The 13,668-nt window shown below is 40.0% G+C and overlaps 1 protein-coding gene and 1 long non-coding RNA gene across 2 annotated transcripts; one reads left to right on the top strand and one right to left on the bottom strand.

The window, feature by feature from the left end:
• Window positions 1–3,714: 3,714 nt before the first annotated feature.
• gdf3 (growth differentiation factor 3) lies at window positions 3,715–12,875 on the top strand. Its single transcript, XM_014165635.2, has 2 exons — window positions 3,715–4,322; window positions 11,920–12,875. The coding sequence occupies exons 1-2, from the start codon at window positions 4,046–4,048 to the stop codon at window positions 12,780–12,782; spliced, it is 1,140 nt and encodes a 379-aa protein (XP_014021110.1). The 5' UTR covers window positions 3,715–4,045; the 3' UTR covers window positions 12,783–12,875.
• Window positions 5,864–8,090, bottom strand: LOC106582480 (uncharacterized). The gene is made up of 4 exons (XR_001323325.2): window positions 7,988–8,090; window positions 6,594–6,712; window positions 6,435–6,502; window positions 5,864–6,074 (listed from the first exon to the last, which is right to left on the bottom strand). It is a non-coding gene; the product is annotated as an uncharacterized lncRNA (long non-coding RNA).
• Window positions 12,876–13,668: the final 793 nt, after the last annotated feature.

Genomic DNA, 13,668 nt, shown 5'->3' with positions numbered 1-13,668 from the left:
CATTGCGCCGTGATTGGCTCAGTGTTCTGTCACTCATGGGGACACTATGTCACCGCCAAATCTAAGGGTAGAACATGAAAATTCTAGCCCCTTGGGTGCTGCCATAGTTACATTGGAAGTGTCCATCCTAGAAGGCTTAAGGTCATTGGCCACAGATAAAATGATATCAATTCACATTATATCTACAGTAGCTTTGATTGGACTGATCATGTCAACGTCATACTTCCAAGTCTTAGCTAAGAGTCATCATGAATCAAGTCGACAATCTACTGGTAAATCCTTTTTGATCCTTGTCATATGAATATAAATTATAGATAAAACGTATCGGTGCTCATCGGCCATTGGACGTAAACATTACACAACAAGTTGGAAATCGCAAATTCAACAATTACTGGTTTGGAAGGAATCAGTGACAGTGGCTAACTGCAAGCATTGCAAAGCAATCACTAGCCTGCTATTCTGTGGAGTGGCTGTGTGGTCCCCAATCTGGGATTAAGGGGTTCTTTTCCAAGTTTAAAATTATAAACATTCAACATTGGCCACGCTGTCAATAAAGAATGATTTGTGCCGCGGTCAAAACAATTAACTCGGAACTGCGAAAACTTGGCTTCAGTGAGTTCAAGATAACTTGAAGTCGGGAATAAACTAGCTACGACTGGGAAAATACGATTTGAACAGTCATCCAACTCGGAATTGTAGATCCGGTCTCTGAAGATCAATGACGTCATCATGATTCAACCTTGTTTTTTTCCGAGTTCCCATTTGTTTTGAAAGCACCATAAATCCAGACAATGCCAGACCGATGACAAAATATGCCCATGAAGGACCGCCGCGCCACCTTCCTGTTCAAGTGAGCACAGCACAACAAGGTGAGTCCAAAAATGTATTGTATGCTATTGCATAAATGATATAACATGCTAGGGAGATATGTATACTGTAGCTAAGAAAGTAATCCTAAGTGTATGTTGTGTAGTAAGACGTTACTAGCTCATGTGCCTCACCCTAATAATTTGGTCTATTGACCCCTCTTAATTTTGCCTACTGTTCTGACTTGGTGGTGCACATGTAGCCTGTAATCATAGAATATTGTAAGAGCTTTCATTGTCTGCTTATATGCCACCTTTATTTATCCTACGGTTCAGACTTGGTGTACAGGGAGAACACTGTAAGAACGGCCCATGTTCTGAATTATGTCACTTTACATATCAAAAGTGCTAAACAAATAGTTATATTGACTACGTCCTTCCTAGCTCGCTCATTAATGTCTTAATCGTAATTACGGATTGCCTCTTATCCACTTGTCGTCCCCTTATGCCATAGTTTGTACATCTGAATTGTCATTAGAAACCACATTTGTTAAAGCAAGTCAGCCATATCAGCTATGTTTTTTTAAAAGGCAGTAAATCAGGCTGAATTAACTGTTTCGCTGCCAGACAAGGCTCCGCTGAAAGACAGGTGTAGCAGTGGTAAAATGTTGGGACAGCTTTATGTAGGCCTTTTGTGGGCACCGTTTGTCACCATTATAGTGCAATTAATGTATTGTTTAGTGTCGTGTTGCGGCTTTGCTGGCATGCATCCCACCTTAATTAAAAAAAAATCCAAACAAGATTTACATGCTAAAATCACCAATGGTCTCTTCTCAGTTTGGCACCGGCACACTTTTCACCTTAAACCGAAAGTTCAGATTTAAATTGACTTTATAAAAGAGACTTATCTGTCATATACAGATGTAGGATCTTCATTTGATCACTCTTTCATTGCTGAGAATTTTCCTTCCCAGCAGGAAATGCATACTTGTAGTGTATTCAAGGAGTCTAAAGTTAGTAATTTACACATTAAAATGTAAGAATTGATTTGCCCTACTAAAAAATGTCCATTAATTGTAATCCACATAAATCATATGTCTTGTTGCTGCGTGATTCTTTTCCTGCTGTAGCAAACTGGATCAAATTAAGATCCTACATTTGTAAAGTCAAGTTATCCCTGTCACCGATTTTGGATTGCCCTGCCATCCTCTAGCCACTGCACATACTGAAAGCAATCCCTGTCCTCTTTGTTTCACTGCAGTAAAAAAATCTATTTGTCTTTACTCCAGCATTTTGGATTTGAGATCAACATTTTCACATGAGGAAACATTATAGAAAGTCACCTTTTATTGAAAATGAAATATTAAGTATTCACACCTCTGAGTCATTACTTGTTAGAATCACCTTTGGCAGCGTTTACAGCTGTGAGTCCTTCTGGGTAAGTCTTTAAGAGATTTGCACACATGGAATTTACAATATTTGCACATGATTCTTTTTAAAACTCTTCAACCTCTGTCAAGTTGGTTGTTGATCATTGCTAGACAGCCATCTTCAAATCTTGGCATAGATTTTTAAGTAGATTTAAGGCAAAACTGTAACAAGGCCCCTCAGGAACATTCAATGTCGTCTTGGTAAGCAACTACAGTGTATATTTGGCCTTGTGTATTAGGTTGTCCTGCTGAAAGGTGAATTTGTCTCCCAGTGTCTGTTGGAAAGCAGACAACCAGGTTTTCCACAAGGATTTTTCCTGTGCATGGATCTATTCTGTTTATTTTTATCCTGAAAAACTCCCTATTCCTTGCCGATGACAAGCCTACCCATAACATGATGCATCCACCACCATGCATTTCTGAGAACTTTTATTTCAGGTCATGAAACATGGGACCAATACATGTTGCATTTATATTTTTGTTCAGCATAATATATAACTATTTTAAGTAACTAATCCTAACACTGCACATACCCTATTAGCTATACAAATACCCATTACACATTAACTCAGAACAGGGATTAAAAACTATAATTGAATACGTACAGATGGATCTGTTAGCAGAAAAAAGTATTTTATTAACAAAAGGTAAACAAATACATTTGCTTTACAGAACTGCTTTTGTTGTTGCAGTTTTACAACAAATTTCCTGCAATTCTACACACTTTGCCATGATTTATGCCATGTCAATATATCTGAGTGAGAGTGACTAACAAAATGAATGGGGGCCCACTTGAGGTCAGGGCCCATGGGCACGTTCCAGGTCGATAATTTGACCATGATTACTTCAAGTTTAGCTGGCTAGACTAACTTGACTAAAAATGTTTTAATGACACGGGCTAATTGAGTGTCTGTCAGTGACTGACATATAACAAGAGGAAAAGTGCTGATGCACAATCATGTTTCTAAATTGCACCCTGTTCATTTTACTATTCTAACTCTGAACAGTCATTTGAGACCCTGACTGAGTCCCTAAAATATATATTTTTAAATAAATAAAAATGAAATTCATATATAGCTATGGCCCTGCTGGAGATAACATATCCATCACTGTTGATAATATTTCACACATCTGTAGGGAGTTAAATAACTCATCACTGTTGATAATAAGTGGTTTGTTTGGTCTATGACCAGTTTGTGTCTGACCCAGAGGAGGCAGCCATTGCCATGGCCCTTGTTAACTGATGCAGGAAATCATCATCAATGAACCAGTGATATTGTGATATTGCTAGTGAAATTGGATTGGACAGCACATCTGAATGATTGCCATTAGCTCCCTGATCCCAATTTGGGAAACCTGGCATCATCACAGTGCAAAGAAGCACCTCTAGTGTCCATAGAAATATGCCACATTACATCAGGAGACAGTTAATGTCAAGATACTCAAGAGATTAATTTGGATAGAGATAGCAGAAATACAATTGTTTTCGATCTGTCATAATGATAGAAACTCAAGAAAAGCAGGCATAATTGAGGTAGGCTAACTGGAATGTAACTTTTGTAGATTTTAGTCAAATGCTCTTTATCTGTGTGAGAGGTCCTCATTAGCATAGCTTGTCTATGCAGTCTCGCACCTAGGTGTCGATAGAAACCATCCGGGATGCCAATCAATCAGCGCCAATGATCAATCACACATGGGCACGCAGGGACTTTTAAATTCACAAGCAAATGTGGGACAGATAGAAAAGCAAAACACATGCGGTAGGTTAGTCTAGTTTGTTTGTAGCAAAGCCTAGGTCAAACGCGAAGAATGGAGACTTTGGTAATTTTAGCCCTAGCTATTTTATCCATTAGTGCGTCTGCTTTAGGAAATGGAGAAGATTTGAAGACTCAGGAGCGCTTGTTTTTAAATTCGTTGGGCCTCTCAGCTCGGCCAAAGCCGTCAGAACACCGCCGCGTTCCCTCGGTGTTGTGGAGGATGTTCAAACGTACCGGCACCCGGGAGAACGACACCCGGGAAAGCGACCCGTGCATGGTGTCTGAGTATGGAGTTCGCGGAAACATTGTTCGATTTGTGCAGGACCAAGGTGAGTTTTATTCCTGTCTTTCCTTCCATCATGCGGCTATCCTGTAGTACTTTGTTCTGTGTGGTTAAAAGGGTCACTCTGCAATTGTTACTTTAATTTAAAAAAAATTTTTAAACATTAAATTAACGATATAAAGGCTACTCATTGATTTAATATAACTGATAAGTAATGCCCCATGAGTTTAGTTCAACGGTTGTACCCTTTACTAAACTCCAAATATAAGCTTGTCTTACCTTGTTTGTAAAACAATTAAGTAACATCTGAGTGTAAACTGTATAGCCTGAAAACATGGTTAAAACTATCATTTTGATTATAATGAATGGACCTTCATTGCGTCTGTATGAATTTCAGTGGTTAGGTTACATTTCTGCAGCCAAATCACTCTGCTATTTACCTAAAAAGTGGCGCGGTAAACACTTATTGTTGGAAAGGCAGGTTGCCCCTTTAAGATCAGCGGATGACAGAGGGAATATCGGGTTTGAAAATGTTCTCAGAATGACAATTTGAGATCAATTCATTATTGAGCTACATAGTCATACACAGTCCATTTTCGAACATGTTTGTTATTTAAGAGTTCCTTCACTTTGTTTTGGGGCCAAAATTAACCACCGAGGTTAAGAGTTTCAGGTTGGATATTCGCCTGTAGTTTTCCTTAAGTCCACCAACAGCAGTTAGGGACCGTCAACATGGTGATGAATCAACATTTTCAATAACTTTTTAACCATTACTCCTAAAACTTTAATAACTAGTTGTAGCTAACCCGATGGCATAGACGCACATTGCACACGTTGTTGTTATTATTTATTTACATTTTGGAATTTCAGTAGTTCATTGGTCATGTGACCTAGTGACTTCAAACAAGGTTCAGAATGTCCACTCAGTGGGCCTACACATTGCACACCCTTTAGTTTGTCCATTTCACATGATTTTACATGAATTTTTCTACATTTCAAATTTCAATAGCTCCTTGGTCTTGTGACCGACCGACTTCAAACATGGTGCAGAATGTACAATGACTACACTTATATTGCACGCTCTTGTTTGTGTACTGTAAAATCACTCGGTGTAACGTACATTTGTCATGGTTTTAAATTTCAATAGCTCCTTGGTCATGTCATTTACACACCTAAGAAGTGTGTAGTGGATATACATCCATATTGCATAACCTCTAGTCATGTCTCTTCTATATTGTTGTACATTAATATTAGTTTGACAATTAGGGGGTTCAGTCCAATGTTTACCCTTTTCTTTAATATTTATCTATAACAATTGGTACTTATAAGTACTTATTTTCCATGTTTTAAATTTTTCCACAGTATTTAACAGCGGTACACAATAGGAGAGAGACATCTTCTTTCATCTTTATTATCAACCATAAAGGGCAAAGTACGAGAGTCATGTTATTAATTGTCCAATGCCGGGATGGAGAGTGAGCTAGTGAGGTAGGCTGCAGTGAGTTTGCTGGTCAAGACATATACTGAACATGTAACCACAGTAATGGTGGCCAGTAAATCAATGACTAAAAATGTAATATTGACAAATTTAACAGAAATTGTAGACCTTTAATCTTTTCCAACATGTCAACAGACACTTCAATTAAGTATGAAACATTTCAGTGTTAACTTTCTCTTTATCCCTGGTTGATGTACATTTCAGAGCCTCTTCAGTGTGGATGGGGTATAACATACATTTTCAACAACAAAGACTGCACTTCCTGTTTGTTCTTTACTCTGAACTCTTTTGTCTTCATTCCTAGGCATAGCACATGAAACCACCGTTGGCATGCAAAACATTCAATCTAAAACACGTTATAAATAATATCAAATATCAATGCAGTATGGTAACCTAGTGGTTAGAGCGTTGGACTAGTAACTGAAAGGTTGCAAGATCAAATCCCCGAGCTGACAAGGTAAAAATCTGTCATTCTGCCCCTGAACAAGGCAGTTAACCCACTGTTCCTAGGCTGTCATTGAAAATAAGAATTTGTTCTTAACTGACTTGCCTAGTTAAGTAAAGGTAAAAAAATAATTGACGTATTAGCCATCCATTGTATTATATCATAAATTGTCTTACATGCCGTCACTGTTGTCAAAATGTAATAAAGTTACTAACCCAGTCAGTCTTCGGGCCACATCCAGGTTCCTTATCAGTGGCACACAAAAAGCAGTTGACTTTGAACTCTGAAATCATAGGCATGAACTGAACATATGGCTGTCCCACACAACTACATAAAAATATAGAATTTACTTTGAATTAAATGTCTTTACATACCAGACATTTTTAGTATATCCTCAGCTATTTCTTTTCGCAGTTGCTCCATGTGTTTTTGAAGGTTCCATATCAATTTGGGAGGGGATGTTGGGCAAGTTCTGTGCAACTTGCTTGGCCATCTACACCAAAAAATCAAATAGTTTTTGACCTAATTGTCACATAACAGCTAACCATTCATTATAGAAAATATAACTATCAAACGTGCATTACATAGACCTCGCAGCTGAAGGTGTCCTGCAGCAGGGTGAGTTATTTCCCCTCCTTTCCACCCAGTTGTCTTCACCATGAACTAACACTACATGTAGGATGGACATAAGATATTCCCACATACAGTATTTTTTTTCAAATGTATTTCAGCTTTATTCAACCAGGTAAGCCAGTTGAGAACAAGTTCTCATTTACAACTGACCTGGCCAAGATTTACATTACATTTTAGTCATTTAGCAGACGCTCTTATCCAGAGTGACTTACAGTAGTGAATGCATACATTTCAATTCATTTCATACATTTATTTTATTTTTTCTCCATACTGGCCCCCCCGTGGGAAATGAACCCACAACCCTGGCGTTCAAACACCATGCTCTACCAACTGAGCCAAAGCAAAGCAGTGTGACGCAAACGACAACAGTTACACATGGAAGAAACAAATGTACAGTCAATAACACAATAGAAAAGTCTATATACAGTGTGTGCAAATGAAGTAAGATTAAGGAGGTAAGGCAATAAATAGGCTGTAGTGGCGAAGTAATTATAATTTCGCAAATGAACACTGGAGTGATGTGCTGAAGATGAATGTGCAAGTAGAGATACTGGGGTGCAACGGAGTGTCGTGTCTTTGGCTATGCCGGATTAAGTGATATGACATGCTAACTTATAAAATGATTTCTCTGTAATTAATATTACCTGATTTAAGCTAATCATGTAAATGTAATTAACTAGAAAGTCGGGGCACCACGGAAGAACGTTTATAGAGCTGTTATCTTCCGAATAAACTCTTAAAATACTTTGTAATATTTTACCTCGATAGCAGTCAATATTAACCCTTGTCTTATTTTCAGTCTCATAATGAAAGTTGTAAATTGTTGGCTATCTTCACGAACCCTGGCTAACAAGTTGAATCAGCAATACAAAATTGGGTTTAATTATTTATTTACTAAATACCTAACTAATCACACAGAATGACAAATGCACAGAATACAATGTCATACAGAAAACGTCCCGGTAGACGGAACAGATATGACGGCTGGTTACACAAAGGAAAGGGGGTTGGGCTTGAATGAAAGAGCGGGAAGATTTAGGAACGAAGAAACAGCAGCTATGCTATCGTAAATGCATTATCTTATGCATTCTAAATTACCGCCCATTTGGAAAAGGAAAATGCAATAAATATTTACTCTGAGCTGCGCTTCGGTAGATTGGTCGTAGATGCTGGCCGGGTTGGCCAACAGATCTCCCTGTTTTCGGAAGAATGTCAATGGTGGTCGATTGGATACGTGGTGGTATCTTCGTCTGGTTGTTAGACTGGATCCGTCGTCCGTCCTTTCCTAGCCCACGTAAGCAGCGGCCGCTGCAAACTCAACGGCTAGGAAGTAGCACTTCTGTAGTGAATAAGCTCAAAGTTAATACCATAGCTCACGCCGAGGTTGGCTTAGTTCTGTCCTTGACATGTGTGTCCTTCTAACGTAGAGGCTGCAGACCTCTCGTACTGGAACAACGTGGTTATCTTTTCATCAAAGGATTATATAGTGGAGAGGGGGAGGGAGGTGTTTCATCGTTTATAACCCCTGTCTCTTCACAGGGTTGGGTTACTGATCGAGCAGGGCACTTTCCTTATGAAAACCCAAATCTCTCATTTGGAAGCTAAAATTACATTTCATCTCCTAACAAACAATTTCAATATCAAACATTTCAATTGCATAACAATTCCATGTGACTCTGATAACTAGAGGGTGTATACTTTCTCAGATACAATTTATGTCGTCCTGTCATCAGTCATAATGTCTCAGATGACAACCGAACTGACATACATACTCATTACGTTCCCAAGCATATTTCCAACTGGTTTTATTAACAAAATATGTGGTACCTTTCCACATTTTGTTTGATGTTCCCAGACTCTCTATTTAACAGGACAGCAGTCCTTCAGTAGGGTCAGTAAGAGAGGGGAAGGGGGAAAGGTATTTATGGGGGGGGTCATAAACCTTACCCACAGGCCAACGTCATGACAGTAGCAACAACAAAAAAATATGGGGATGAAGTAGTTAGATGGGCTATGTACAGGTGCAATGATCTGTAAGCTGCTCTGATAACTGACGCTTAAAGATAGTGAGGGAGATATGAGTCTCCAGCTTCAGTGAATTATTATTATTTTTTTATTTATTTTTTTTGTTTAATTTTTTTTTGCAATTTGTTCCAGTCATTGGCAGCAGAGAACTGGAAGGAAAGGTGGCCAAAGGAGGAATTGGCTTTGGGGGTGACCAGTGAAATATACCTGCTGGAGCGCGTGCTGCTATGGTGAGCAGAGATAAGGCGGAGCTTTTCCTAACAAGTACTTATAGATGACCTGGAGCCAGTGGGTTTGGCGACGAATATGAAGCGAGGACCAGCCAACGAGAGCGTACAGGTCGCAGTGGTGTGTAGTATATGGGGCTTTGGTGACAAAATGGATGGCACTGTGATAGACTGCATCCAATTTGCTGAGTAGTGTGTTGGAGGCTATTTTGTAAATGAGATCGCCGAAGTCAAGGACCGGTAGGATTGTAAAACTGACTAGGTTATGTTTGGCAGCATTAGTGAAGGATGCTTTGTTGCGAAATAGGAAGCTGATTCCTGATTTTAATTTTGGATTGGAGATGCTTAATATGAGTCTTGAAGGAGAGTTTAGTCTAACCAGACACCTAGGTATTTGTAGTTATCCACATATTCTAAGTGCGGGCAGCGATTGTTTGAAGAGCATGTGTTTAGTTTTACTTGCATTTAAGAGCAGTTGGAGGCCGCGGAAGGAGAGTTGTATGGCATTGAAGCTCGTATGGAGGTTAATAAGTGTCCAAAGAACGGGCAGAAGTGTATATAGAATGGTGTCGTCTGCATAGAGGCGGATCAGAGAATCACCTGCCGCAAGAGCGACATCATTGATGTCCAGGGCGCAGCTGAGGGGGGTCTGTAACAAGCAGCAACAGTGAGAGACTTACTTCTGAAAAGGTGGATTTTTAGAAGTAGAAGCTCGAACTGTTTGGGCACAGACCTAGATAGCATGACAGAACTCTGCAGGCAGTCTCTGCAGTAGATTGCAACTCCACCCCCTTTGGCAGTTCTATCTTGGGTGGAAAATGTATACACATACATAGAGGCATTTTTCAGCTCTGATTTTACCACTCAGAATCCAGAATGGATATGACAATGGGGCCAGCACAGGATGTAATACACCCTTACAACAATCTACTTTTTGATCTTCTTAACTGCTTATCTGGTAAACTGCTACTCTGTGTCAAGAAAAGAGCCCCAATTAGGGGTTAGTGTACTCCAGTAAGAAAGGCCTGGTTTAGATTAAAAACTATTGCCCTGTGTCTCCGTTCATAGGGGCATGAGAGACTAGTCAGTGGTAGAATTGAGTTGGCACTTTATTGGCCCAAACACCCATAGACCCACAAGGGTGAGGTTACTCATGGACAGAAATTAGTTTTAAAAAAAAAGAAAAAGTTTTGCATTGATGCATTGTCTTCTAACTGTCCAAGAATAGGATTCAAAGTGTTAGGAAATATTTGTGCCCATTAATACAAAGGAGGATGTCTCTCCTCATACCTCTGGCACTTTAGTCAGACTGCCAGACTGTGCACCACAGAGCCAATAAGGAGAGAATACATACAGGTCAACGGTGCCAATTGAAAGTCAAGGGGTGTGTCTGTGCCTTTTTTGGATTTCTCTCTCTTTACAGAGAACCCCTGTGGTCCAAGTCAAGAGCTACCCTTCCCCTTTCAGTCTGCGCTGCGCATGTCTGAAAGTGAGAGCCAGCAGCCATGAGTTTTTCACAGTATGTCATAAAAAATTATTACACTTATGAATGTAAAATGCTTATATGTATTAGATCCAGTAAAAATGGAATAACTAAGATCTGAATTTGAATGCAGTGTGTTCTGATTCCTCTTTCTGTCCAGCAGGTCAACCAAAAACACTTGGCCTGATGGTTCATGCAGATACTGGGGAAGCAATATACGAATGTATTGATTCATTAAGTGATTTTACTATTAAATGACCCATATCACAACCCTCATACCTCTTCACAAAAATGCATAAATTCCTTTTTCCAAAATTGATTTAGGTGCAAATTCTTCCAGTTAGAAATAGTAGGCCATGCATCAAATAACTACTTTCATCAGAAAAACAAACCCTCAAATGCACTATTGCATTTTGTAAGTTGTCTGCAAGTGGCTTGTTGTGAATGCACTCAAATATCAAGTCATTATCAGGTTATGGAAACTGCGTTCTAATACTCAACGTACAAGGATTTGTCTTAATGTACAGTATATGAAAGTGATGCTATGAAAAGGATTCTTTCACCTTATCAAGCTCACTGACAAATTTGACTGACAAAGCACTGCCTGTTACTGTGATTTTAAAAAGAGCATATGAAACATTGTTTTTCATGAGGCCTACCTGTGCGCCTTCCTTTTAAGCACCTCTCCTGTCCTTGATCCAAACCACATGCATCCATTTGTGGATCTTTTCAGTGTCCATGTGAAAGATAGTTATTGCGAGGCTGGAACATTTTGTTAACGTCAAACATTTAAAAAAGTTTTTTTTTAACACCCATGTAAAATGAAGGCCTGCAAAGCTTACAGATTTAAGATGAAGATGAAGGTATAGTCAGTGGACATTCTGAACCTTGTTTGAGGTCAGGTCACAGGACCAAGGAGCTATTGAAATTTGAATGTAAAATAAGTTTGTCGACACTCCCTAACTAATTAAACTAGGAATACAAAATGCTGCTCACATGTTTATTAGCTTTGGAATGTGAATTAATGTCCAAATCATGAAAATAGGACCTGTGCAGTTTTTCCAACATCATGACACTTATTTGGAGTCTGTGGCTCAAGTTGTTTGAAAGCTATTGAGGTTTGAAAGTGTGAATATCCGTCGAATATCCAACTTGAAACTGTCTTTACCCCGGTAAAATAACCAATGAAAAATAAATGAGGACAAAGTTGGAGCATTTGCTTTGTTTATTGGCTTCACAATGCAAATTATGTTGTCAATTGAAACCTAGGTCCTACTTCTAGAATCTAGAGTGTAGACCTAATGTCTTATTTCTTTTGTCTGTCCTCTGCAGGTAGACTGGTGTCAGGCTGGAGCGGCAGCTGCCACAGCTGTGTGGAGAAATACATGTTCTTCAACATGTCTGTCCTGCAGCCCGTGGAGCAGCTCTCTCTGGCGCAGCTGGAAATCAAGTTCCAGTGGGACATGTTCCGCACACCAAGGTTCCTCCTGGGCCCACAGGCGCTCAGCGTGTCCCTGTACAAGGTGTTGCGTGTGACCCTGAGGGGAACGAGCCACGACGCCCACCGCAGGCTGGTGCTGTCCCAGTCGGTGCAGCTGGAACCAGAGGCCGGATCCCTCACCCTGGACCTCACAGCGCTGGCAGAGAACTGGCGTAAACCGGGTCATAACTATGGCCTGGTGCTGGAGCTGCAGCCACACCCCGTCCACACCCAGGCGACGGACATCTTCATGGCCCAGAACCTGGCGAACGCCGTCCCGTTAAGGCCGACCGTAACCCTCCCAGAGTTCCATGCCTCCCTGGTGGTTGTATCCCTGAATCCACTCCAGTGCCGCTCTCGGCAGAGGAGGAGCGCCGTCTACCTGCCGGTTACACCCAGCAACGTGTGTAAGCCGCGCCGCCTCTACATTGACTTCAAGGATGTGGGCTGGCAGGACTGGATCATCGCTCCACAGGGCTATCTGGCCAACTACTGCCACGGAGAGTGCCCGTTCCCACTGAGCGAGAGCCTGAATGGCACCAACCATGCCATCCTGCAGACACTGGTGCACTCCCTGGACCCCCATGGCACACCCCAGCCCTGCTGCGTACCCATCCGCCTGTCACCTGTATCCATGCTCTACTATGACAACAATGACAACGTTGTCCTACGTCACTACCAGGATATGGTGGTGGATGAGTGTGGCTGCAGATGAAATGCATTAGGTGTGATGGTTGGTGGAGTGGATTTTTAGAGAAGTTTGAATTGTCTTTTTTTTTTACCTGTAATAAAACGCTTATTCATTGATTCTCCTGTAATGAAAAGGCTTTGGTATTATTCTGACAGATCTCTTTTTAGGTTGGAACAGGCACACTTTTCACCTAACACATAGTTCAGATATAAATTTACTTTATAGAGGAGACCTACTTCTCTGTCATATACAGATGTAGGATCTTCATTTGATCACCCTTTTGTTGCTGAGCAGGAAATGCAATCTTGTAGTGCATTCAAGGTTTTAAAAGGCTTCTGAAGTTTGTAATTTCCACTTTAAAATGTCAGACTTGATTTGCTAATGAAAAATGTATCAACCCCAACAATTTATTTTATTATTATCCACATAATTCAAGTCTTGTTGCTTCATGATTAGCTTCTCCCAAGTCTGTAGGGGAGTTGCAGCGATGGAATAATACTATAGCTACCAATTGGGGAGAAAAGTGGTAAAGGTACAAAATAAAATGTCTCTTGACTCAATCTAGCATTTTGGATTTGAGCTCAACATTTTCATATGAGGCAACAGTATAAAATGTCGTATTTTTTAATACACATCTCTTAACATTTAAAAATGAATATACCTTATGAATCAAGTAAAGATCTCCTCAATTTAAGTTTGTCCCTTGTATGAATGTTTTATGATGAAACATCTAGCTTTTCATATTTGTGCAAATCTTTCTAAAACAGAAAATGGGACCCAATTCAATGGATATGAATCAAGAGGTAAGAATATGTTGAAGATTATCTGTATTGGATGCAGATGACTGAACTGCTCACTTCTGTGTCTGTTTGCAGGTATACAGACAAGAAGGCATTACAAAGGTATGTTA

The sequence above is a fragment of the Salmo salar genome, chromosome ssa21, assembly GCF_905237065.1.
Source record: "Salmo salar chromosome ssa21, Ssal_v3.1, whole genome shotgun sequence".
Taxonomy (NCBI): domain Eukaryota; kingdom Metazoa; phylum Chordata; class Actinopteri; order Salmoniformes; family Salmonidae; genus Salmo; species Salmo salar.
Note: the sequence above shows the minus strand (reverse complement) of the source record. Positions and strands in the feature narration are given on the sequence as shown.

Coding starts and splice junctions, on each gene's coding strand:
- gdf3 (XM_014165635.2), top strand. CDS start 4,046: ATGGAGACTTTGGTAATTTTAGCCCTAGCTATTTTATCCATTAGTGCG. Junction 4,323..11,919: donor TCGATTTGTGCAGGACCAAG/GTGAGTTTTATT, acceptor TGTCCTCTGCAG/GTAGACTGGTGTCAGGCTGG.